This window comes from Lolium rigidum, chromosome 3 (genome assembly GCF_022539505.1).
Source record: "Lolium rigidum isolate FL_2022 chromosome 3, APGP_CSIRO_Lrig_0.1, whole genome shotgun sequence".
In the NCBI taxonomy this organism is placed as follows: domain Eukaryota; kingdom Viridiplantae; phylum Streptophyta; class Magnoliopsida; order Poales; family Poaceae; genus Lolium; species Lolium rigidum.
In genome coordinates this window covers 328,559,482-328,587,425 of record NC_061510.1, presented here as the reverse complement: position 1 = coordinate 328,587,425, position 27,944 = coordinate 328,559,482, and the positions used below count along the sequence as shown (strand labels likewise).

Sequence of the window (27,944 nt, the reverse complement as noted above, 5' to 3'; positions counted from 1 at the left end):
CAGTTAAAAATTGAAGACCTTAAGAGCGTAAATCTGGGAAGGTGCTGCTGTAAAATCTCTTCACCATGTGCAAATGTATTACTCCTTTCTAGTGTACCAATAAATACTAACTCTGGCGTGCCAAGTACATATGAATAAGCATTGTCTGGTCTGGGTGGAGTTCCCATATATGTATGTATCATAGTTGCACTCCCTGCCCACGTACTCCAGAAGTGACACTCATCCAGTTCTCGCTGCCTGCAATCAGTGTTCTTTGTGCTCCTAGCTACATGTATTAGGTTTTTTCTTTGTTGGGTGAGCTGCTGAAAGATATACTTGGTTGATGCGAATGTGGTGTGTGTATGCAGCCATGCACGACATCGGAATGCAAGGTACCAGGAAAACATATTTAACAACCATGGCGATGTAACCTGTTCTGGAAATTTCAACTTTGCCAGTGTGGCATTGACGAATTCCTTGGATAAGATGTGCTCATCTATTGTTTCCGGGAGGGAGACAGCTCTCGCCTCTTCCATGGTCTGGATCATCAGGAAAAAGAGGAGTAGCAGAATTGGAGGGGAAATTTCAAGGAAGAGGAGAGAATTTTCTAAGCACCATGTCAACTCAAAATTTGATGGCTAGGTAGAAGGTGTATCAGCAGGGGAGCTCTGTTACAACTTTCCCAAAAAGTTAACTATTCATGATCAGAAACCAGGTTTTAACAAACAGTGTGCAGTTTCACACACTTACTCTTCCTAATTTAGTCACAACGCCTATATGAAAAAGAGACCATAATTTCACGCATAGCTAAGCTAGGAATCATCCATTGGGCCATGTCATGCATGCCATAGCATCAACAGCATGGAACCACGTACTTGAAATTTTAGTGGACAGCATATCCATACAGCCATATAGAACAACATATGACTCGCTGATTTGATCTCAAAGCCCCAAGATAAGGACTCTTCTTGCAACATGCCAACGTCGACTACTAAACTTACATTGACTAGCTAGTGGATACACACGTATAGTCACACTGCGGCGGTGCAGAGACGGCAAACACTAGAGAAGATGCAGAACATACCACTACTTTGTTCCTCAGAAGTACTACCATCCCTTGCAGGCCAAATAGCATCACAAAATTCCCCCTCCAACTGCATATGTTACCTGCAGCTAGAAAATTTTCCAAGATTAGTGAATAATTTGGTGGCATACACACGAAGAGAAGAATTGGGTGGCCACAGCACCTGTTTTTACCTTGACAGCATCAACCCTCAGTTTCATCGTCCACCTCCCCATCCTGCACAAACCCACCTCCCATCTCACAAATCCACTCCCAGATCTTCACCGGCACGGGCATCACGGACAGCCGGGCCTGACGGATCAGCGCGAAGTCCTTCATCCCCTCCACCTCCCCCGCGGCCTTCTTGATCTCTGCCAGCCCCACAGGCCTCTGGAACTCCCCGACGGCCCGCACGTCCACGGCGCCGCCGGCCGTCGCCTCCCCCTCCTCGCCCACGTACCACTCCCTGGCGACCTCCACGACGCCCACGACGCGGCGGGAGGCGGCGCCGGCGCCCGAGTGGTAGAAGAGGCAGCGGTCTCCGCAGCGCATCGCGCGGAGGTTGTTCATGGCCTGGTGGTTGCGGACGCCGTCCCACGGCCCGACGCCGCCGGGGGCGCTGGCCTGGTCGGACCACGACCACTCCCCCGGCTCCGTCTTCAGGAGCCAGTGCTTGCTGGCGGTGGTCACGGTGGGCGCTGCCTTCTTGCTGGCGGCGGTGGCGGTGGGAGGCGCCTTCTTGCTGGCGGCGGTCGCTGCCTTCTTGCTGGCGGCGGTCACTGCTTTCTTGCTGGCGGCGGTCGCTGCCTTCTTGCTGGCGGCGGTCGCTGCTTTCTTGCTGGCGGCAGTCACGGTGGAGGCTGCTTTCCTCGCCATCCTGTGAAGGGTCAGTGCTGTGGCTATCGCCGGAGCCGGCAACAACAATCTTGTTTTGGCGGGGAATTGGGCGCTAGGGCTTGTGATTGCGCGGGGAATTCTTCCTACCATTGTGATGGCCTCCCGTGTCCGTACTCTCAAATCGGGAAATGAACAGGCAGTACAGGCCGGGCTGGGCCGGTCTCAGAGCATCTCTAGCAGATCCCGCAAACCGCAAACCGCATACGCGCGTATGCAGGCCGCGAAAAACGCGATATGCAGGCCGAAATTTGCTCCGGCCGAGCAGATCCCGCATGCGCAAACCGCATAACAGCATATTCGGGAATATGCTGTTATGCGGTTTGCGCATGCGGGATCTGCTTCGGCCAAGCACGCACGAAACTCGTATACTAGATCGCAAAACAGGGTTTTTGCACATTTCAACATTTCTATTCAACCTAGTTTATTTCTAATGCATAATATAACAGAATAAAACATAATAATTCATAGTTCAGCACACAATACAACAATAATCCATATTACAACAAGAGTTCAAATCCAAATAATTAAACAAATTATTACAAATACAAATGAATGTTTGAATCATACATCAAATAAATGTGAAAAATGTTCATCAATGGCCACCATGCCTCATCCAATGATGCTGAATCAGATCTTCCTGGAGTTGCTTGTGAGATCCCGCATTCTCAATGTTGCGGTATGTCTCAAGAAATGCTTCAATTTGATCCGGATTTCGGGCTGGCTTCACCCTAGTGCCGACATTGTCAAAGAAGAACTCCAAGTTCAAATCCCTCTCATCTTCGATAATCATGTTGTGAAGAATTACACAAGTTGTCATGATATCCTTGAGGGTCTCTTTGTCCCAAAACCTACTGGGACCTCTCACAATTGCAAACCTAGCTTGCAAAACACCGAAAGCTCTCTCAATGTCCTTTCGGGCTGCCTCTTGTGCTTTTGCAAATTCAGATTCAGCTCTACTAAGAGGATTTCTGATTGTTTTCACAAATGTTGACCACTCCGGGTATATGCCATCGGCAAGGTAATAACCCATTGTGTAATCATGGCCATTGACGGTGTAGTTGCAAGCCGGGGCATCACCACTAGCTAGCCGGGCAAGAAGATGAGACCTATGCGAGCACATTGATATCATTGAGAGAACCCGGCAAACCAAAAAAGCAATGCCAAATCCATAGATCCTCAGAGGCAACAGCCTCAAGAATAATTGTTGGATCATGGCTTTTGCCACAATATATGCCCTGGTATGCCTTCGGGCAATTCTTCCATGTCCAATGCATACAATCTATGCTCGCCTAGCATTCCCGGCCAACCTCGAGCCTCATTTTGTGCCATCAGCCTCACCGTGTCTTGTTCATTGGGGGCTCGCAAATAAACAGGGCCATACATACGAATCATCACTTTGCAAAACCGCCGGACAGATTCCATTGATGTATCTTCACCAATGCGAAGATACTCATCGGCGTAATCGGCCGGGATGCCGTAAGCTAATATCCGCATGACCGCGGAGATCTTTTGATGCGCGCTGAAACCTAACAATCCGGCAGACATTGCGCTTGCGCTTGAAATAGCGAGTATTTGTCTCGCAAGTTCGCACAATTTTGTTGAAAAGAGATCGCCGCATTCGGTACCGGCGGCGAAAAAGATGAGGAGGATATGTCGGTACCTCGGCGAAGTAATCGCGCATCAACGTGTCGTTGCCGAGCTTGCGGTTGCGTGGAATGCAAAGGCGGCCGACCTTCGAGCCGCCCCGCACCTTCTTCTGCCTGTCCGCGAGCTCCTTCGCGGCGACAAGCACCACTGTGTCCTCCATGTCGTCGTCGAGCAGCTCGTCCATGTCGGAGTCGGAGGAGTCCGATGAATCCTCCATTAAAAACAGCGCCGCGGGCTCAACGGCATCTACAAAGGAGCCGCGAGTGAGGTGGGCGAAGGCCGGCGAGAAATGGCGAAGAACAAGCCGAAGAACAAGCATACCTTGCGACGGCGGCGGCGCTCGAATCGCGGGCGGCGGCGCTCGGATCTCGGGCGGCGGCGCTCGAATCGCGGGCGGGATTCGCTCGATTGGGTCGCCGACGGCCACCCGCGAGCGGCGATTCGGTGCGGCGAGCCGGCGAGGCGCTCCTACGCGGGGGGCGAGGTCGGACGTGCCCGAGATCTGCGGCGGCGCGCGGCGGCGGCGCTGCTCGCGGAAGGGGGCGACTGAAAGTTCCTTCGCGCGAGTTTTTTCCCTTCGCACCGACGCCTCGCACGCGATGCAGACCGGCCTGCATAGGGCACCAAAAACTGCTTTTGTGCGGTTTTGGGCGACGCGGATGGCGGCCCCTGCATCGAAATTTGCGGTTTTGGCGGCTATGCGGGATCTACCCTGGTCCATTTTTTGGCCAAAAACCGCATAGAGGCGATGCAGGGCGCGTTTGCGGGATCTGCTAGAGATGCTCTCACTATAAGCCCTCCTTTCTTCGAGCCTGACTCGTAAGAACAGCCCAATAGGACAATCAGGCCCGTAACGAAAAACAAAATCTATTGTAACTTTGGTGAAAGAAGATGTTAATCACTTAAACTCAATTTAGACAAAAAGTTTCATCAGAAATTCAAAATGAAATTTATTCTTGATCACGAAGGACTGGAGGGGGAAAACCCCTCCCATTTCCCCTCTCTTGCCCCCCCCCCCGGTGCCCCTGCCTCCACAGCCTCGGCGCCCTCTCCTCCTCCGTCGGGGCAAAGCTTGGTGCTGGCGGCGGCAATTTCTCTCTCTCTCCCACGTGCTAGGACTGGCTCGATCAGATGGAGGTGGAAGGCGCATATCCCGCCCTTGGCCGATGCGGCTCCCGCCATGGTTAGCGGCGTGGTGGTCGGGTGCGGTGGTGGAGCATCTGTCCCTCGCCACCGGTGTTGCGGTTTGTGGTCGTGAGGGCGGCTAGATCTAGGCCCGCCGGTCTAGATTTGAGCCTGGCGGGACCAGCCGTTCTCACACCCCTCCTTTTCCCCATCATGGCCTCCTATGCGTTCCGTCGTGGACACACTGTTGAGGTAGATAAAACTTACCCTATCTTTATCATTGGTACCACTTGGGTTTATCTTCTCAAACTGTGCCAACACCCCCCACCACTTTGAACAATCGGTGTTGATAACTGCCCATCGCGGGTCAAAGAGACTTGTCCGTGCACTCATATCCCCTAGTGCATGTTTTATTGTACAAGTTTGTAATCCTTGCTTAGTATGTATCTTTTGTTTGATTCGTGTCAGTAGCCGGATCCATAACCACTTTACACCTCGTTTTGCAAAGCAAAATGTCTTCTTCGGCAGTATAGTTGACCGACCTTCACCCCTCGATGCATCGACCAAACCCTCACCATCCGCATCCACTCCATATGTAGCACTATCAACTTGTTGAGACGCATATTAGTTGGCCGACCTTTCACCCCTCGGCGCATCGACCAAACCCTCACCATTTGCATCCACTTCATATGTAGCACTATCAACTTGTTGAGACGCACATTCTTGCTAATAATTGGACCCAACATTCACATGTGACATGAATGTATCATCATCAACACTACATAAAAATTTCTATCAAATTCTATTCATCTACACAAATAATATTCATCTAAACAAATATGTACCAAATTGCAAGTCATACCTTGCTGTCATATCGTCGCACATGTTGGGCGCGCCTGATTCCGGTGCAAATGGCTCCGGTGGTGGTGGTGGTGGAGGATGCATTTGTGGCGCCGTCGCAGCGGCAGGCGTCGCGGCAATCTTCGACTCCCCCCCTCCCCCGCATTTTTTTTTCTGCACTGCCGCCGCCACGGACGACCGCTTCATGACTGCTTTCTTACTCAGGGGAGGTGCTACCGGCACCGGTGCAGTGCTTCCGGTCGCTGAGTTCGATCTTGGCGCGACGAACATGTTCCGCACCAGCCCGGCGCTAGGGTTCGTCGTCGCCACTGCGGGAGAAGCTGTGTCCAGCGGAATTAAATTATCGATGTCCGCGGCAGCGAAATTCGGCGACAGGGGATTGGAGCGGCCTGCCATCACCGGTGAATTGCAGGTGCAGGAGCAAGAGAGGGCGAAATCAGGAGCGCGGGAGGGGAATGGGAAGGGCGGTTGCCTTTCCCGCGCTCGACTTTTCCTTTACCACGCGCGGTGCCGCGTGCGCCAAATATCCAGTGTGTTGGGCCGCAATTTCGCGCATGTTGGGAAAAAATAGCGCGCTATTATCGCGCGTCTGCTGGAGCGATATATTTTGGCGTCGGCGCGATAAATTGGCGGTTTTTACCGCGCGTCTGTTGGAGATGCTCTAAAATTAGAAGATCTTTAGAGAGTCAATCTAGGTTAGAGCATCTCCAGCCGCGTCCCCCAAAGCGTCCCCCAAACCGCGCCGGATTGAGCGTTTGGGGGACGTGGTTTGTTCGTGCCGCGTTTGGGGGACGTCGCTCCCCGACCGCGTCCCCCAAACGCCGCCCCCAAACATTTAAAATAATTTTTTTAACACATAAACCATATATATCAAATGTAGCATATGAATAAAAATGTTTGCGAGGACTGTTTTCAAATTAAATTACAACAAACAATAAAACAAGTAATGAAATATAATAAATAGGGCTAGATGCTACATCAAGGTGCCACGGTATTTCCTTTGATCCTCCACAAATGCTCAACGAGATCAGCTTGAAGTTGCTCATGCACATTGCTGTCACGGATCTCGCGTGCATGGCGAGAAAATCAGCAAAATCTGCGAGGCAACTCATGATCAACCTCCGCGAGAGGGCCTTGACACTCATAGGGACCAACATGTGACCTAACATGATTCTTGCGGTCATCCTCGATGATCATGTTGTGCATGATCACACAAGCCTGCATCACCTCCCACATTTGGTCGTGAGACCAGCTTAGAGCAGAGGTACCGGACAATGGCAAATTGTGCTTGAAGCACACCAAATGCCCGCTCGACATCCTTCCCGCAAGCCTCCCGTCGCGTAGCAAAGTGAGAATTCTTCGGACCTGATGGATTCGAGATTGTTTTGACAAAAGTGGCCCATTTTGGATACATACCATCGGCTAGATAATAGCCTTTGGTATATTGGTGGCCATTGATCTCATAGTTGCATGGTGGAGCATGCCCTTCCACTAGTCTCGCTGAACACCGGAGACCGCTGCAACACGTTGATGTCATTGTGTGATCCCGCCATGCCAAAGAAAGAATGCCAAATCCACGAGTCATAATCTGCCACAGCTTCAAGCACCACACTGCAATATCCATGACGGCCTTTGTATATACCTTTCCAAGCAAACGGGCAGTTCTTCCATGCCCAGTGCATGCAATCAATGCTTCCAAGCATTTCAGGAAATCCTCTGGCAGCATTTTATGCCATGATCCTTGCAGTCTCTTCCTCAGTTGGCCCTCTCAAGTAGTATTTGCCAAACTTTCCCACCACAGCTCGGCAAAACATGTACATGCACTCAATGGCAGTAGACTCACTCATGCGAAGGTAGTCGTCCTGTGTATCGGCGAGTGCTCCGTATGCAAGCATCCTCATGGCGGCGGTGCACTTCTGAATGGACGAGAACCCGAGAACGCCTACAGCGTCGAGCTTGAGCTTGAAGTAGGGGTCGAACTCTCGAACGCCGTGGAGGATATTCATGAACAACCCTTTGCTCATCCTGTACCGGCGCCGAAAATTGTCGGCCTGTGTTGCATCGTCGGCGAAGTAGTCGTTGTGCAGCATGGCATGCCCCTCCATCCTCTGCCGGGGCTTCGACTTCCTTCTTCCCGGCCTTGATCCTCCGCGGCGCGGCTCTCTTCCTCTTCTCCGCCTCGGCGTCAAGCATGTCCCGGAGGGACGCGATGATCAGCAAATGCTCCCGCAGGTCGTCGTCGAACGCTTGCTCGTCCTCCGGCGAGCAGGGCAACCATCTCATCGTCGCCGTCCATGGCTAAAGCAAAATCAATGGTTAAAATTGCGCCGAGGCAGACGACGCAACAAACAGCGGCCAATCGCGCCTACCTGGCAAGTCGTCGAGCACCTTCTGTGCGCGGAGGTGGGGCGGATTTGACGACGCGTTCTGGGACGCGCTGGCGACGCGGCGGCGGCACAACCGGCGGGAGCCCCAGCCGCGACAACGGTGCCGACTCTCAGCAGAGATCAGACGCCCAAACGGCGGGGAAATCCAGGGGCGGCGGTGGGGTGGGAGGCGCGGGAAGGAAGGAGCGACGAGAAAAGAGGCGAGAACCAACGGTTTATGCAAATAGTCGCCGACATGTGGGAGCCCGCCTCGCTGTTCGTTGTCCGGCGTCCCCGGAGCGTCCCCTGTGGGACGGGGACGGGCTCGGGGCGCCGGACACCGTATAGGGGCGCGCCGGACAAAAAAGGGCTTTGGGGGACGCGGCTGGAACGTATTTTTCGTCCGGCGGGCCCCAAATCCCTTTGGGGGACGCTTTGGGGGACGCGACTGGAGATGCTCTTAGGGGCTGCTGTAAAATAACTTTACCATAGCAAATGTGTTACTCCGTACTCCTTTCGCATGTACCGATAAATACTCACTCTGGCATGCCAAGTACATATGCATATGCATTTTCTGGCATGTGTGGAGTGCCCACTGCTCACATGTGGAGTATATATCATCTTTGCAGTCCCCGCCCACAAACCCGATAAGACACTCCTGTCATCGCAAACCTCTGAAAACAGTGTTCATTGTGCTCCTAGCTACATGTCTTTTAAGTTTTTCTTTGTTGGGTGAGCGGCTAAAGATATACCAAGTACTTAGATGATGCGACTGTGGTGTGTGTCGGAATGCGAGGTACCAGGAAAACATATTCGGCTAACATGGTCTCTTGGTCTGGCGGCTTTCTTTGTGCTCCTAGCTACATGTCCTAGGTTTTTTCCTTTGTTGGGCGAGCACTAAAAAATATACTTTAGTTCATGCGAATGTGGTGTGTGAACACGACATCAGAATGTGAGGTACCAGGTTCAGTTCATGGTCATATATCTGATTTGGCACATCTTTTTGGAAAGTTTAGGAATCTTGGAAACTCAAATAGATAGAAGATAGAAGATTAGTTTTTACTCATTGGGTGGATGGTCCTTGATGTCTATAACCTGCTTCTCTAAGGTCCCACCTCAAGTCTTCCTTCAGAGTCCAGTAGATACACTCTTATGCAAGATTTAGTGACAGGAGCCTACGGAAATTGTACTACCGGAGATTCTATGTGCTTTCTATCTATCTTAGAATTGCTTCTAACCTTAATTGAAGAAAAATTAGTAAGACTATTGACCACAAGAGTTTCAAGAGCTCTCTACTGAACACACTCTACAATTATTAGATTTGGATGTCCACTTTTAATACTCCAGAATAATGATATGATCTCTAGTGTTGTACTCCTATAAGTGACGACAAATATTTGGCGAAGTCCACTTATGAGGCCCTGTTTGTGGTACGGATCCATCAGATGCACTTTGAAAAAAATCTAGATCAAGATGGAGGGGGAAATTAAGTACAAATAGTGCTGCTATGTCATTTCACGGAAGAGGTGTGGTTCGGTTTCATCTTTCATCTGAAATCACTCGTGCATTGCTAGTGTTGCACTGGCAGCTTCCTTAGTTAAAGGGTGCTGCCTTAACTCCACACTTCGTTCCGCTGTTTTTGCCAGGAGGGAGACGGCTTTCGCCTCCTTCGTGGTTCAGAACTTATGAAAACAGAGTAGCAGCAAAGTATGAGGGAAATCTTCAAGGCATAAGGGCATCTCCAGCGGCGCAACGCATTTTGTTGTCCGCACGCGTTCGTTTGCGTCGCGTCGCGGATGCTAAAATGTCCGTTTTTATCCGCGTGTTCGTTGCGTCTGGAGTTGGCTCCAACGGGCCGACGCATTTTTTTTACTTGTTTTTTTTTTCTCTTCTCCATTTAAACATAGTTCCAAATATTACATATTGAAACATGATTTTAAACAAACTAACACATAGTTTGGAACATGGTTTACACAAACTAACACATAGTTTGAATCATGGTTGACACAAATATAACATTTTAAAAAAAAAGAAACCAGTTGTGTTGATTTTCGTATGTTCGCTGCCAAGAAAGAACATTCGAGGCACACCCAATCATCCAAACTGGAAAATCCAGCGGGAGACAGTGCCCTTGTTGGTTCTACCGAGGAAGAACAGACGGAGACCTCCACTACTGGCTTCGTCTGGCCCGTAGCCAGATTCGCTGCAAAGAAAGAACACTCTAAGTTCTAACTATCGGTGTCCGAGCCGGATTCGCCGGTGTGGTAGTGTCTGCGGCAGGATGTGTCGTCGAACACCTTGACGATCATCTCGCCGTCCCCCTCGTAGAGGAAGGTGAGCTGGCAGCTGGACTCGAGCGCGAGGTCACGGGCGAACTTGTCCCACCCCGTGTGCAGGTACATCTTGCCCTGCCCGTCGAACAGGACCTCCACGGTCCAGCGGCAGAAGTTACAGCTGCCTCCCGTAGCTGCAAATGCGCTGGCTCGACGCCATCGACGAACTCGGCGAACTTGTCCGGGAGCCGCTTGATGCTGAGCAGGTCGTCGTCGATGCGGAGGAGGAACTCGAAGCGGCGGTCCTCCTGCGAAGACGAGGAGGGCGCAGGCGACGGCAAGCGTGGGGCCGTAGATACTCCACCACGGCGGCCCCTGCCCCGGCCCCGGGGGCGCCCAGGGCCGCGGCCTCGACCGCCTCGCCGGCCACCAGGACCGACCATGGACTTCCTCGCGGGCCTGGCTGCATCGCAGGAACACCTAGGCGGCGCTACGGTGGAACTTTGTGGCGGTTATGGTTTCTTTGGAGGAGTGGATGAGGAAGAAGAACGCGTGCCCCCTTTATATAGGCCGGAGGCATGCGGTGGCCGCGGGACGCGTGGTGTCGCCATTAACGTGGTTGGCGGAGGTAGGCTGCGGCCGCTCGGCAGCCGAGGCATCGCCATTAACGTGGCGCAGACTGCCGAAGCGACGCAGCGGCGCCAGTCGCTGGCGCGTTTGAGAAGACGCATCGACGTAGGGTCGCTGCCAGGCGGACCCGACGAAACATCCGCCAGACGCGAGCGGACACTTTGCGCGTCCGCGCAGCGTCCGCAGAGACGCATCCGAGGCGCATATTTGGGCCATGTTTGTATCTCCGCGGACGGCCCGGTCACTTTGCGTCGCCCCGCTGGAGGTGGTGCCAGACGCATTTCCGGTCACGACGGATGAAAACGGTCGATCAGCGTTCGTTTGCGTCACGCCGCTGGAGATGTCCTAAGAGAAAATTTCTAACTTAGAAAATTTTAAGCACCAGCCTCGATGCAAAATTTGATGGCTACATTGGAGGTGTTCTTGCATGGGACCTTAGAGCATCTCCAGCAGTCTCCCCGACGAGGCCCCAAGGACGGCGTTTTGTCATCCGGATGGACGAAAATGGCTGATGACCCACAAGTATAGGGGGTGTATCGTAGTATCTTCGATAAGTAAGAATGTCGATCCCAACGAGGAGCAGAAGGTGTTGACAAGCAATTTCGATGAAGGATTCACTGTAAATGCTCACAGACAAGTATTCAGTGGGTTTTGATGTAACAGATGAATAAAGTACGAGTAAGTAAAATGCGAGTAACAATTGCAGCGAGTGGCCCAATCCTTTTTAGCACAAAGGACAAGCCGGTTTGTTTACTTATAATGACCAAACGTTCTTGAGGACACACGGGAATTTAGTCTAGTGCTTTCGCTTCATGTAGCTAAATAATCTTCATTGTTTTGATAAGTGTTGTGTGGGTGAACCTATGCTAATGCACCGCCCTTCCTAGGACTAATACATACTTGTGATTATACCCCTTGCAAGCATCCGCAATTACAAGAAAGTAATTAAGATAAATCTAACCACAGCCTTAAACTCTAAGATCCCGCAATCCCTCCTGCATTGATATACCAACGGGGGCTCAGGTTTCTGTCACTCCGGCAACCCCGCAATTGGCAAACGAGTACAAGATGTATTCCCCTAGGCCCATAAATGGTGAAGTATCGTGTAGTCGACGTTCACACGACACCACTAGAAGAATGACACCACAACTTAAATATCATAACATTGAATATTACTCAACCATAATTCACTACTAACATTTAGACTTCACCCATGTCCTCAAGAACTAAACGAACTACTCACGAAACATCATATGGAACATGATCAGAGGTGATATGATGATGAATAACAATCTGAACATAAACCTTGGTTCAACGGTTTCACTCAATAGCATCAATAACAAGTAGAAATCAACACCGGGAGAGTTTCCCCTATCAAACAATCAAGATCAAACCCAAATTTGCTACAGCGGTGACGAGGTGCTGCGGTGGAGACGGAGGTGATGATGATGAAGATGATGGTGATGGTGATGGAGATGATGTCCAGCTCGATGACGATGACGATGGCGTCGATTTCCCCCTCCGGGAGGGAATTTCCCCGGCGGATTCCTGCCCGCCGGAGAGCTCTTTTCTCTCTCGGTGTTCTCCGCCCCGCGAGGCGGCCGTAACCCTTCGTGAGGAACCCTCTGTGGCTTAGGTCTTCGGGACGAAGGATTTCGCGAAGAAAAGGAGGCGAAAAGGGCTGTGGGGCCCCCACACCACAAGGTGGCGCGGCCAGGCCATGGGCCGCGCCGGCCTGTGGTCTGGCCCCACCTTGGGTCTTCTCGGCTTCCCCTTCTGGCTTTCTCCGTCATCCGGAAAAATAGGATTTTTGGTGTAATTTCCTTCCACAGCTTGATCTTCCGAAATATTGCGTTCGACGGTGCTTTTTCCAGCAGAATCTCGGCTCCGTGCTTGATCCTCCAATGATGATGAAACATGCAAAATAGATGAAATAACATAAGTATTGTGTCCAAACATGAAATATATCAATGAATAACAGCAAATTATGATACAAAATAGTGATGCAAATTGGACGTATCAACTCCCCCAAGCTTAGACTTCGCTTGTCCCCAAGCGAAACTGAACTCGGTAAACAGGACCACATGTTTTATGGAGTGAAGAGTCGATAAATAAAATACGAACAAGAAGCATCATATTCATTCACACAAGACATTCTAGTAAACAACTTCCTCATATAATTCAACTTGAAACAAGTATAAGGTAATCATAAATAAAGGTGCATAAGAAATCATAGTTGGTGATGGCAAACTTTGTTCTTGGTCAGAGAACAGTTAACAGATTATACTTATCTATTGAGTAGCGCTTTCATATTAAAGCTTATGGTAAACTTGCATACTCAATCATAATGATCATTAATAACTTGCAAAGCCATATTCATTCAGATAAAACTTGTACTAAACAAGGAAAAGTAAAGACATGATGAAGCAAATCACAATATAATAGTTTGATCACAACAACTCAAATGCTTGCTCAAGATGGAGGGAAATAGGTTTACCGACTCAACATAAAGTAAAAGACAGGCCCTTCGCAGAGGGAAGCAGTGGATTAAATCATGCGCTAGAGCTTTTTCAAGTTTTGAAATCATATAAAGAAAATAAAAGTAATATTTTGAGAGGTGTTTGTTGTTGTCAACGACCGGTAGCGGGTACTCTAACCCCTCGCCGTACAAACCTTCAAAGAGCGGCTCCCATTTTATTTTCATTTTGTGTGGCACTCCTTCCAACCTTTCTTTCACAAACCATGGCTAACCGAATCCTCGGTGCCCGCCAACAATCTCATACCATGAAGGAGTGCCTTTTTATTTTAGTTTTATTATGATGATGACACTCCCCCCAACCTTTGCTTACACAAGCCATGGCTAACCGAATCCTTCGGTGCCGTCCATCAATCACATACCATGGAGGAGTGTCTAATTAGTTTAATTAGTTTGGGACTGGGAATCCCATTGCCAGCTCTTTTTGCAAAATTATTGGATAAGTGGATGAAGCCACTAGTCCATTGGTGAAAGTTGCCCAACAAGATTGAAAGATAAAACACCACATACTTCCTCATGAGCTATAAAACATTGACACAAATAAGGGATAGTAAATTTTGAATTGTTTAAAGGTAGCACACGAAATATTTACTTGGAATGGCATAAAATACCATGTAGTAGGTAGGTATGGTGGACACAAATGACATAGGTTTGGGTTCAGGTTTGGATGCACGAGAAGCCTTCCCTCTCAGTACATGTCTTTGGCTAGTAAGGCTAAATAGCAAGCATAAGAGTTGAAGGAAACAAACAAATATACATGTGATAGAAACAATCATGCATCTTCCTTGTAAGCACAAACAATTTTAACTTCAGAATAATAAGCTATGAGCTAATCATAAAAGGAAGACAATGAAACAACTACATGTATTTCTCTTTTCTACTTAAACCTCAAAGTGTTGTTGCTATTGACCAATGCTAAGTTTGCCAAAACCAAATAGATTTATTCAATGCTCCCAAAGTGATACCAATACTAACAACAAGGTAAATCATATAATAGAAATTGCAAACTAAAATAAGGTGTGCAATATGTAAATGATAAGGCTTCTCATTAATATTCCATAACGATAACTCACACCAAGGGATACATAGACAACCAACTAAAGGAGAGATACTTCCAAACTGCAACCCATCTTATATGATAATTTCCCTACTCATGATATGACACTACTTGATAGTAAAAAGTAAAAGGTAGTGATGATGTGATACCGCGGCACTCCTCCAAGCTTGGAACAAACCAAGGGGATGCCAATGCCGATGATGAATTACTCCTTCGGTGGTGGTGGTGGTGATGAATTCCCGACAAGCTTCTCCACAAGCTCTTGAAGCTCATCAATCTTGTACATAAGGTTGCGGATCATCTCTGAATTGTGCTCGACGCGATTAAGAAGTATATCAAATGGCGAGTCCCAATTCTTGGAGTTATTTCCCCATCCTTCATCTTCAGGCTTCGTCCTTCCTGCAGTGTTAGAACGATCTATATCCCAATTGCTAGGCAATGCTGCCTTGGGAGTCCTTTCAATTTGATTATTGTAGATTAGATTGCGGAAGGGATGGTAAGTGCCTGAAGAAGATGTCTTTGGAGCTAGGTAATGACGTGGAACTCCTCCTCCGGTGCTAATCCGCGCGCTCTTCTTGTCGTTGAACGGGTTTGACACCACTCCGATGCTTGCAATGGTGGTGCGCGGGCGTACTTGCGGAACTTCTTCGACTTCCTCTTCATCCTCCTTGACTTCTTCCTTCAATTCGGGGTCTTGAATACCTTCCTCCGAAGGCTCCTTGTCCTTGTTGTGGGAGACCATGGTGCTTCTAGATCAAAGACAAATCCCGGCGTAAACAGCTCGAAACAAAACACGTCGAGAAAACGATATACGGACCTCCAGGGGTCCGGGGGATTATATAGCAGTAATTTTTACGTCAGAAGGAAAGTACCAGATCGAACAAGAGTCGGAAAGGGGCGACGAGGCGGCCAGACCATAGGGCGGCGCGGGCCCAGGCCAGGCCGCGCCGGCCTGTGGTGGCACGCCCTCGTGCGTCTTTTCCACTCCGTTTCGATCTCGTAATTTTTCATATTTTCCAAAAACAACAAAAATATTGTTCGGAAAGTAAATTGCGAACTTTTCATTACCGACATCGTTACCTATTCAAAGTCGAGTTCGCGGACCGTCAATTTGTCCTTTGATGAAAGCCTCCGGTGTTTCCACTTGAATAATATCAACATCACCATTATAAGAATAACCCGAGATATAATGCTTGAGTCTTTGCCCATTCACCACTTGCGTAGCATTGCCTTGGAGAGAGCTAATTTTAATTGCGCCTGAACGATACACCTCCTCAACAACATATGGTCCTTCCCATTTTGAGAGTAATTTCCCTGCAAAGAATCTGAGACGAGACCGATACAATAGGACTTTATCCCCAATATTAAATTCTCTTTTGATAATCCTTCTATCATGCCATTTCTTAACTTTCTCTTTAAAGAGTTTAGCATTTTCATAAGCTTCACTTCTCCATTCATCTAGAGAACTCAATTGCAATAACCTTTTATCACCTAGCAAGTTTAGGATCTTTATTTAATTCTCTAACGACCTCAATAAGCTTTGTGCTCTAGTTCTAAAGGTAAATGACAAGCTTTTCCATAAACCATTTTATAAGGTGACATTCCCATGGGGTTTTTATAAGCAGTTCTATAAGCCCATAGTGCATCCTTCAATTTACTAGCCCAATTCTTTCTAGTTTTATTAACAGCTTTTTGCAAGATAGATTTAATCTCTCTATTTGATAATTCTACTTGCCCACTAGTTTGAGGATGATAAGCGGAAGCAATTCTATGATTAATACCATATTTAGCAAGAGTTTTTCTAAAACCTCCATGAATAAAATGAGAACCTCCATCAGTCATAATATATCTAGGTACTCCAAATCTAGGAAAAATAATATCTAAAAGCATTCTTAAAGAGGTCTCACCATCAGCAATTTTTGTAGGTATGGCTTCCACCCATTTAGTAACATAATCAACAGCAACAAGTATATGAGTGTTACCTTCTGAAGAGGGAAAAGGTCCCATGAAGTCAAATCCCCAACAATCGAACGGTTCAATAACAAGAGTATAATTCATAGGCATTTCATTGCGTCTGGAGATATTTCCAACCCTTTGACATTCATCACAAGATAAAATAAACTTTCTCGCATCCTTGAAGAGAGTTGGCCAATAAAAACCTGATTGTAAAACCTTTTGCGCGGTTCTTTCTCCGGCGTGATGTCCTCCATAAGCACTACCATGACATTTACTCAATATCTCTTGTTGTTCATATTCGGGAACACACCTTCGCAGAATACCATCCACTCCTTCTTTATATAAGTGTGGGTCATCCCAGAAATAATGCCTCAAGTCATAAAAGAATTTCCTCCTTTGCTGAACTGAAAAGATTGGAGGCAAGTACTTGGAAACAATAAAGTTAGCGTAATCAAGCATACCAAGGACTGTCTCGCGAGCTCACCTTTATTACAGCCAATTGTTCATTTGGAAAACTATCATTAACAGAAATCAGGATCATAAGCAATATTTTCCAATCTAGACAAATTATCAGCAATAGGATTATCATCACCTTTCCTGTCTATAATATGTAAATCAAATTCTTGCAAAAGAAGTACCCATCTAATAAGCCTTGGCTTAGCATCTTTCTTTGTCATAAGGTATCTAATTGCAGCATGATCAGTATGAATCGTAACTTTTGAATCAACAATATAAGATCTAAATTTATCACAAGCAAAGACTACAACTAACAATTCTTTTTCAGTTGTAGCATAATTTCTTTGAGCAGACATCAAGAGTCTTGCTAGCATAATGAATAACATTTAATTTTTTATCTACTCGCTGTCCAAGAACAGCGCCTACAAGAAAATCACTAGCATCACACATAATTTCAAATGGTAAGTTCCAATCGAGAGGTTCAACTATAGGAGCAGCTTGTTAAGGCTTTCTTTAGAGTTTCAAAGGCTTCCTTACAATCATCATCAAAAACAAATGGTACATCTTTTTGAAGAAGATTAGTAAGAGGCTTTGAAATCTTGGAGAAATCTTTAATAAATCTCCTATAAAACCCAAACATGACCAAGAACACTACGAATACCTTTAACATCCCTAGGATAGGGCATCTTCTCAATGGCTTCAACTTTAGCTCTATCAACTTCAATACCTCTCTCGGAAATTTTATGTCCCAATACAATTCCTTCATTAACCATAAAGTGGCATTTCTCCCAATTAAGAACAAGGTTAGTTTCTTCACATCTCTGCAAAACTTAATCAAGGTTCCGCAAGCAATTATCGAAAGAATTACCATAGACAGAAAAATCATCCATGAATACCTCTACAATACTCTCGCAGAAGCCATGAAAAATAGCAGACATGCATCTTTGAAAAGTGGCAGGAGCATTACATAAACCAAAAGGCATACGCCTATAGGCGTAAGTTCCATAGGGACAAGTGAAAGTGGTTTTCTCTTGATCTTTAGCTTTAACAGCAATTTGTGAAAACCCAGAATAACCATCAAGAAAGCAAAAATGAGTATTTTTAGACAACCTTTCTAGCATTTGATCAATAAAAGGCAAAGGGTAATGATCTTTTTTTAGTAACCTTGTTAACTTTTCGAAAATCAATGCACATTCTATACCCTACAACTACTCTTTGAGGGATGAGCTCATCATTATCATTAGGCACAACAGTCATTCCTCCTTTCTTAGGAACACAATGCACAGGACTAACCCATCTACTATCAGCAATAGGATATATAATACCAGCTTCAAGAAGTCGTAATACCTCATTTCTTACCACATCCTTCATATTAGGAATTAGACGACGCTGGGGTTCAACAACAGGCTTCGCATCGTCTTCCATATTAATGGCGTGTTGGCAAATAGAAGGAGAAATCTCCTTCAAGTCATCAAGAGTGTAGCCAATAGCACCTCGGTGTTTCTTCAGTATTTCCAATAACCTTTCTTCTTCAAACTCTGAAAGCTTAGAACTAATAATAACAGGATATATTTTCTTATCATCAATATGAGCATATTTAAGATTATCGAGCAAAGGCTTTAAATCAAAAACAGGATCTTCCTTCGGTGGCGGTGTTGTACCCAGCATCTTCCACCGGTAAATCATGCTTGAGAATAGGTTGACGAAGAAAAATTTCCTCAAGCTCATCTCTTTCTTTCCTAAAAACTTCACTCTCGCTATTCTCCAAGTGTTGCTGCAAAGGATTATTAGGAACAAGGACAATAGATGCACACTGTTCCATTTTAAAGTCATTACTAGGCAAATCAGCTCTATAAGGAGTTTTGGTAAATTTAGAGAAGTTAAACTCATAAGATTCACCGGCAAATTTAGTCAAAATTTTCTCTTTCTTGCAATCTATAATAGCTCCACAAGTATTTAGAAAAGGTCTACCAAAAATAATAGGACAATAATCACTAGCAAGCAGAACCAAGTACCAAAAAGTCAGCAGGATATTTAATCTTACCACATAGAACTTCCACATCTCGAACAATACCAATTGGAGAAATAGTTTCTCTATTAGCCAGCTGAATAACCACATCAATATCTTCAAGTTCACAAGAACCAATTTCGTGCATAATCTCCGTGTAAAGCTCATAAGGAATAGCACTAACACTTGCACCAATATCACATAAACCATAATAGCAATGATCACCAATTCTAACGAGATAGCATAGGAGCACTAACTTGTTTGGGTTTATTAGGATGTGAAACAATATTAGAAGCATCTTCACGTAGAAAATAATATGACCATCCTCCACATTTTCAATCACAAGATCTTTAACTATTGCAACAAGAGAGTTCAACTTTTATTTGTTCTTCTGGGTTCTATAGGTTTCTTTTCACTTTTATGAACCGCACTATTTATAACGAGTACTCCTTCATTTTAACAGGGAAAGGAGTTTTTTCAATATAAGCTTCAGGAATAACATGATCAACAGTTTCAACTACAACGCATTTATTAATAGATGAATCAATTTTATCTTTATACGGTTCATGATACTTATCAAAGTTCTTCTTAGGCAATTCATAATGAGAAGCAAAAGCCTTATAAAGATTTGCAGCAACTTGAGAATCAAGACCATAAGTAGCACTCATATTACGAAATTTATCAGTATCCATAAAAGCTTCAATGCATTTATAATCATAAATTATACCTGATTCTCTATCCTTGTCGTTCTCCCAACCTTTAGTATTTTCTTGGATCCGATTAAGAAGGTCCCTTTTAAACTCCTCCTTGTTGCGTGTAAATGATCCAGAACAAGAAGTATCCAGCAAGGTCTTGTCTTGAAAAGAAAGTCTTGCATAGAAATTATCAATAATAACATTACCATGAAGCTCATGAATGAGGCATTTGAGTATTAAAGACTTCAATCTCCCCCAAGCTTGGGCAATGCTTTCTCCATCATGAGGCCAGAAATTATATATGCGGTTACGATCCTTGTGAATTTCACTTGGAGGATAGAATTTGGAATAAAATAAAGGCACAATGTCCTCCCAATCAAGAGAATCACCATTCTTCAGCAATTTATACCAATGCGCCGCTTTACCGGACAACGATATAGAGAATAGTTTCTTTCTAACTTCATTCATAGCAATACTCGCACATTTGAATAACCCGCATAATTCATGCAAAAACAGTAAATGATCACCGGGATGGACAGTTCCATCCCCTTCATAGCGGTTATCCATAACACGTTCAATAATTTTCATAGGTATTTTATATGGTATCACTTCCTCACCTGGCGCCTCATCCACTACCGTTGCGAGTAGTAGTAGATTTCCCAAATAAAAATTGAAGAGAAGATCTCTCCATAATGACTTATAGCAAGAGAGCGTAAATAAAATCAGCACAAACAAGAAAGGTTTTCCTTACCAATTCCACTTACCAATAGCGCTTCACTCCCGGCAACGGCGCCGTGAAAATAGTCTTGATGACCCACAAGTATAGGGGTGTATCGTAGTATCTTCGATAAGTAAGAATGTCGATCCCAACGAGGAGCAGAAGGTGTTGACAAGCAGTTTCGATGAAGGATTCACTGTAAATGCTCACAGACAAGTATTCAGGGGGTTTTGATGTAACAGATGAATAAAGTACGAGTAAGTAAAATGCGAGAGTAACAATTGCAGCGAGTGGACCAATCCTTTTTAGCACAAAGGACAAGCCGGTTTGTTTACTTATAATGACCAAACGTTCTTGAGGACACACGGGAATTTAGTCTAGTGCTTTCGCTTCATGTAGCTAAATAATCTTCATTGTTTTGATAAGTGTTGTGTGGGTGAACCTATGCTAATGCACCGCCCTTCCTAGGACTAATACATACTTGTGATTATACCCCTTGCAAGTATCCGCAACTACAAGAAAGTAATTAAGATAAATCTAACCACAGCCTTAAACTCTACGATCCCGCAATCCCTGCTGCATCGATATACCAACGGGGGCTCAGGTTTCTGTCACTCCGGCAACCCCGCAATTGGCAAACGAGTACAAGATGTATTCCCCTAGGCCCATAAATGGTGAAGTATCGTGTAGTCGACGTTCACACGACACCACTAGAAGAATGACACCACAACTTAAATATCATAACATTGAATATTACTCAACCATAATTCACTACTAACATTTAGACTTCACCCATGTCCTCAAGAACTAAACGAACTACTCACGAGACATCATATGGAACATGATCGGAGGTGATATGATGATGAATAACAATCTGAACATAAACCTTGGTTCAACGGTTTCACTCAATAGCATCAATAACAAGTAGAAATCAACACCGGGAGAGTTTCCCCTATCAAACAATCAAGATCAAACCCAAATTTGCTACAAGCGGTGACGAGGTGCTGTGGTGGAGACGGAGGTGATGATGATGAAGATGATGGTGATGGTGATGGAGATGATGTCCAGCTTCGATGACGATGACGATGGCGTCGATTTTCCCCTCCGGGAGGGAATTTCCCGGCGGATTCCCGCCCGCCGGAGAGCTCTTTTCTCTCTGGTGTTCTCCACCCCGCAGAGGCGGCTGTAACCCTTCGTGAGGAACCCTCTGTGGCTTAGGTCTTCGGGACGAAGGATTTCGCGAAGAAAAGGTGGCGAAAAGGGCTGTGGGGCCCCCACACCACAAGGTGGCGCGGCCAGGCCATGGGCCGCGCCGGCCTGTGGTCTGGCCCCACCTTGGGTCTTCTCGGCTTCCCCTTCTGGCTTTCTCCGTCATCTGGAAAAATAGGATTTTTGGTGTAATTTCCTTCCACAGTTGATCTTCCGAAATATTGCGTTCTGACGGTGCTTTTTTCCAGCAGAATCCTGGCTCCGGTGCTTAGTCCTCCAATGATGATGAAACATGCAAAATAGATGAAATAACATAAGTATTGTGTCCAAACATGAAATATATCAATGAATAACAGCAAATTATGATACAAAATAGTGATGCAAATTGGACGTATCAATGGCCCAGTCGTTCCCCCGGTTCCTCCTTTTCGTTCGGATTAGGCCTTTCATCCGTCCGGAGAGTCCAGGCCATCCCCGGCCCCCCGGGGAGCGCTCGGGGACTCCGGACGAAACAAAAGCGCGGGAAACGCCGAGGAAACTTCCTGCGCGGCTTGTGGCCCCAACTTGTCGGCGAGAGTGACCGATCGTCGTCCTCATCGCATCGTCTTCCGCGCGCTGTAAAAGCCTGCCGCCGGTCAGTGTTCATCGGACGTGTAGCTTCCACGCGGCGAGTTAATGTCGTCGCCTCGGTTTCACGCGCGCCTACCTCTATTTATCGCCAAACTACCGCGTCTGCCCCGCATTCACCTCGCTCCCTGCTCTCACCTTCCCCAAATCTTCCCCGATCTCCAGCGAATCAAACAATAGCGAACGACGGTGTGGCCAACAATGGCTTCGGCCGCGGCTCTCTCCACCAATGGGAAGGGCGGCTCCTCCACATGGCAGGCTACCTGGCGCCGCCAGACTTCCGCGCGCCGGGAGGATGGTGACTCAGCGCGGGCGGCGTCCCGATCCCGCCGCCGCCGATGGGTCGGGCCGCCCTGGAGGCGGAGATCGAAGCGGTGCTCGTCACTCTCAGTGACAAGCAGCGCGCGGAGCCGCGCTTCTTCCCCGGCAACCACGAGGCGTGGACCGACTTTTTCCAGCGCAGGTACGAGCGCGAACTCGCCGCTTACGACTGCCCCTCCTCCTCCCGCTAGGAGCAACGCCGCCGGCCGCCGCCGGTGGTGGAGCGCGCCTGGCCGCACCCTCCCGAATGTGCTCGCGCACATCGAGGGTGGGAACTACCCCGTCCTGGAAATGCCGCCGCCGGAGGCGGCTACCGTGTCGCACCGACACGGTAGTTCCTGGATGCCGAGGAGGATGGCGCCATCCTCCTCCTCGTCTGGGTCTTGGTGGGCGTCCAGGTCCGGCGGATCGACACCGATCTTCGTCAAGAGGAGCCGGCGTCTCCGTCGACACCGGTCTTCGTCAAGAAGGAGCCGGCGTCTCCACCGCCGACCAGAGGGCGCAGCAGCGGCGCCCTCGTCATCCGTGGCCAACCCTCCTCTCCACAGCGCGGGCGGAAGAGGAAGTCGTCGAAGAAGGAGGCCGCCGCCGCCAACCAGCTCGCCGAGGAGGAGGCCAAGCGCGCGGAGGGAGCCGCGATGGCGGAGGTGATCGCCTGGTCGCTGTAGGACCTGGTGCCCGCCGAGAACAGCCTCCCCATCGACGCCGCGCTGGAGTGGTCCAGGCGGGACTGGGAGCGCCAGGAGGCGGAGCAGCAGCGGCGGCTGCTGGACCTGGCCGCCGCGCGGCAACTCGCCATCCGCGCCGCCGCACCAGCCGCGGGAAGGAACGCTGCGCCCAGGGAGGTGATCAAGGTCGAGGAGAGCAGCGACGACGACATCTACCGGCCGACGCTGCCACGCGCGGGCGATGCTGGCCAGGGTTCGAGCCGCTGGTACGAGGCGGCGCCGCCCCAGGACGCCGCCAGCTCGAGCGACGACGACGACGGCGCGGACTACACGGCCTTCAACCGCCATTTCGGCATGTAGAAGGCCGGTTTTAGTTTAAGTTTAAGTTATCCCATCGCCGAATTCAAATATATATACGAATTCGGCCTATTTATGTACGAACTCGCCTTTCGCTTATGTTTGAACGAGTTTCGCCCAATTTTGTCTGAATTCGCCGTATTTCATCAAAAACTTTCATCCATCCTGAGCTCGTCGCTGGGAAAATGGGCCTCCCCAGACCAAAAATTACATCCATCCGGCGCGCTATTTAGCGCCGGATTTCGGCCTAGGGAACCCCAAAGGCTGGAGATGCTCTTAGTTACAGCTTTCCCAGAAAACAACAATTTATTGCACAGAAACCAGGTATTATCGTCGTTCAACACATAGCATGCTAGGGATCATCTTAGGAGTACTTGAAAAATCATTGGAGAACATATCTATACAGCCACATAGAAGAGCATATGACTCGTTGAATTGATCTCAAAGCCCTAAGATGAGGACTCTTTTTGCAACATGCCAACTTCTACCACTGAACTTACACTGGAACGTGCTAGTGGATAGTCACATTGCAGTGCAGAGACGGCACACAGTAGAGAAGATACACAACATACCGTTAATTCGTTCCTCACAAGTCCTAACATCTCTTGCAGGAGAAAAGGCATAGAAAACGCTCCTTTAAACTGCATACATTACCTGTAGCTAGAACAATTTTCAAGACAGTTGGCCGACTGTTTTTCCCGTTGTAGTCGCCTATCGCAGTTTAAAACTGAACCTTTAGAGCGTAAATCTGGGAAGGTGCTGCTGTAAAATCCCTTCACCATGTGCAAATGTATTACTCCTTTCTAGTGCACCAATAAATAATCACTCTGGCATGCATACATATGCATAAGCATGGTTTGGTATGTGAGAGTGTCCATATATGTCTATATCATCTATACCCTCCCTGCCCACATACCCACGTGACACTCCTCTGGTTCTCGCTACCAGCAATCTGTGTTCTTTGTGCTACTAGCTATATGTCCTAGGTTTTTTCTTTGTCAGGTGAGCGGCTGAAAGATATACTTAATTGATGCAAATGTGGTGTCTGCTTGCACAACATCGGAATGCGAGGTACCAGGAAAACATATTCAACAACCGTTGCCACAAAGCCTGCTATGGAAACTTCAACATTGCCAGTGTTGCGCTGACAGGTTCCTTGGTTAATATGTGCACCTCCGTGGTTGTCGGGAGGGAAATGGCTGTCGTGTTTTGGGACATTGGTGGAACAAAGTTGTAGCAGAATTCGAGTGAAATTTCAAGGAGGATGAGAGAACTTTCTAAGCACCATCTCGATGCAATATTTGATGGCTAGATAGAAGGTGCACCTGCAAGGGAGCTCCATTACAATTTTCCCAAGAAAAACCAGCAATTCATGGTCAGAAACCGGGTATTACAAAAAGTGTGCAGTTTCACACACTCATTCTTCTTAATTTAGACACAGCGCCTATATGAATCAGAGATCATCATTTCACACGTAGCTAAACTAGGAATCACCAATGGGGCCATGTGTGCGATAGCATGAAGCAATCAACAGCATGGAACCACGTACTTGAAATTTCAGTGGACAGCACATCCATACATCGACATAGAACAGCATATGCCTCATTGATTCAATCTCAAAGCCCCAAGATAAGGACTCTTCTTGCAACATGCCAACGTCGACTACTAAACTTACATTGACTAGCTACTGGATACACACTTATAGTCACACTGCGGTGGACAGACAGACGGCAAACACTAGAGAAGATGCAGAACATACCACTAATTTGTTCCGCAGAAGTACTACCATCCCTTGCAGGCCAAATAGCATCCCAAAATCCCCCTTTCAACTGCATATGTCACCTGCAGCTAGAACAATTTCCAAGATTAGTGGACAATTTGGTGGGATACACGTGAAGGGATGAATTGTGCGGCGACAGTACCTGTTTTTACCCTGACAGCATCAACCCTCAGTTTCATCTTCCACATCCCCATCCTGCACAAACCCACCTCCCATCTCACAAATCCAATCCCAGATCTTCACCGGCACGGGCATCACGGACAGCCGGGCCTGACGGATCAGCGCGAAGTCCTTCATCCCCTCCACCTCCCCCGCCGCCTTCTTGATCTCTGCCAGCCCCACAGGTTTCTGGAACTCCCCGACGGCCCGCACGTCCACGGCGCCGCCGGCCGTCGCCTCCCCCTCCTCGCCCTCGTACCACTCCCTGGCGACCTCCACGACGCCCACGACGCGGCGGGAGGCGGCGCCGGCGCCCGAGTGGTAGAAGAGGCAGCGGTCGCCGCAGCGCATCGCGCGGAGGTTGTTCATGGCCTGGTGGTTGCGGACGCCGTCCCACGGCCCGACGCCGCCGGGGGCGCTGGCCTGGTCGGACCACGACCACTCCCCCGGCTCCGTCTTCAGGAGCCAGTGCTTGCTGGCGGCGGTCACGGTGGGCGCTGCCTTCTTGCTGGCGGACGCCGCCGCTTTCTTGCCGGCGGCGGTGACGGTGGGACCTGCCTTCTTGCTGGCGGCGGTCGCTGCCTTCTTGCTGGCGGCGGTCGCTGCTTTCTTGCTGGCGGCGGTCACGGTGGAGGCTGGTTTCCTCGCCATCCTGTGAAGGGTCAGTGCTGTGGCTATCGCCGGAGCCGGCGACAACAATCTTGTTTTGGCGGGGAATTGGGCGCTAGGGCTTGTGATTGCGCGGGGGATTCCTACCATTTGTGAATTGTGATGGCCTCCCGTGTCCGTACTCTCAAATCTTACAATGAACAGGCGGTCCAGGCCGGGCTGGGCCGATCTGACTAGCTTTCCTTTCTCCGAGCCTGAATCGTTTGCACAGCCCAATAGGACAATCAGGCCCGTAACCACGTCAAGCAACAAAAAAAAACACTGATCCATCGTAACTTTGGTGACAGAAGATGCTAACCACTGAAAACTCGATTTAGACAAAAATTTGATCATAAATTCAGAATGATGGCTTGATTCTAATTTATTCTGTAAATGGTACAAATAATACATCCCAGTAGAAAAACTAAATCAGCTGATTCGAACAATGCTACTAACAAAAACTGTGGCTATCATTGTAACCAGTTACATTTCACATCATCGTATTAGTTTCAGCATCCTGTGTCCGCGACTGATCGATGGAAGTATGGCAACATTGACAGAGCGAAAATTGAAGACATTTTTGTTAAGTCGACTCAGTTTGGGCTTCTTTTGTTGCCTGATCTTGCTGCTGCTTCTCTGCCCAGTACTTGTGAAGAGGTGGCCCAAATATTACATTCCCAGAAATCACTCCAACCCTGAGGCATTTACCAGGCAGAATGACAAAGTCAGATGCGGGTATAGGACAATAGTGAACTGCAAGCACACGAAGAAACAACACTTCTGTCGCATAAGACAATGACCACTAACAATGTGATATGCAAAAGCAACTATGAATGTGTAACAGCATCTGATATGTAAAGCATGCTCACTACATTGTTATACAATGAAATATATGACAACTTTAACTAACATAGTTCAAGAGCTAGACATAGTTCTAGACAACCGACTAATAAGAAACAAAGTTCATGCAAAAAAACTAGTAAATATCTATGATCATTCGTCGTCACCATCTTCTTTTGCACCTCCATCTTGTTCTTCATCTTCATCTTCATCTTCATTTTGAACTTTGGTTGTGTGTGCATTAGTAGAATGAATTGGAGGAGATGGTATGAAGCCATCATTGGGACTAGGCATGGACGACATTGGAGAAACCATTGACATGAATCCACCCGGAGGAGCTCCCATGGAACCCATTCCTACATTACCTCCCATGTCATCAAGGTTGGATGTGTCCATCAAAAAGAAATTTTTCTCTTGCTCAATGAGGCGCCGATTCTCCTTAGTTGCGTCCCTCTTCTCCTCTAGTGCCAACCTTCTCTCGTCGGCGGTCACCCTTCTCTCCTCGGCCACCACCCTCCTCCTTTCGACATCAGCATCTTTCTCTCTACTCAACTTCCTCTCCTCTACCGCATCCTTTCTTGCTTGCACCATAGTTTCCATAGGTTTGTTAAAATCTTTATCTCCAGACTTGCTCTTTGCTAGTTTAGCTTGTTTCTTTCCAATCGGTCTTCCCCATGTTGTTTTTGCAATAGAGTTAGGAGTTTCTTCACTTGATGATGAATCTTCAAGGCCAATGACACCATCTATTGTTCCTTTGATTGCTTTTCTTAACTTGATTGGGACTTCTAATCCATCGGGATTCCTCCACTTTTCTTCATTCTTAAATTCACTTCAACAATGGTACAAAACAAAAAAATTCGCTTCAGCCATCTTGCCCTTCTTGTTTGGTTTAGGATCTCCCATGAATAATTTTTGGGCAATCTCGTTCTACATAAGTAAAAAATAGTTATTAGTGCAAATAGAACAAATAAACAAGATGAGAGACCAACAGTTAGTGCATATAGAACTTACCCTATCTTTCTCATTGGTACCACTAGAATTTATTTTGTCAACCTGTGCCAACACCCC

At 47.6% G+C, this 27,944-nt stretch overlaps 1 protein-coding gene and 1 pseudogene across 1 annotated transcript; both read right to left on the bottom strand.

Moving 5' to 3' along the window:
* Positions 1-1,035: 1,035 nt before the first annotated feature.
* LOC124697024 (thymocyte nuclear protein 1-like) lies at positions 1,036-26,039 on the bottom strand. Its single transcript, XM_047229669.1, has 2 exons — positions 25,372-26,039; positions 1,036-1,146 (listed from the first exon to the last, which is right to left on the bottom strand). Exon 1 carries the CDS (start codon positions 26,037-26,039, stop codon positions 25,392-25,394), a length of 648 nt encoding a protein of 215 aa, XP_047085625.1. The 3' UTR covers positions 1,036-1,146; positions 25,372-25,391.
* Positions 2,532-7,665, bottom strand: LOC124697025 (annotated as a pseudogene).
* Positions 26,040-27,944: the final 1,905 nt, after the last annotated feature.

Coding starts and splice junctions, on each gene's coding strand:
- LOC124697024 (XM_047229669.1), bottom strand. CDS start 26,039: ATGGCGAGGAAACCAGCCTCCACCGTGACCGCCGCCAGCAAGAAAGCA.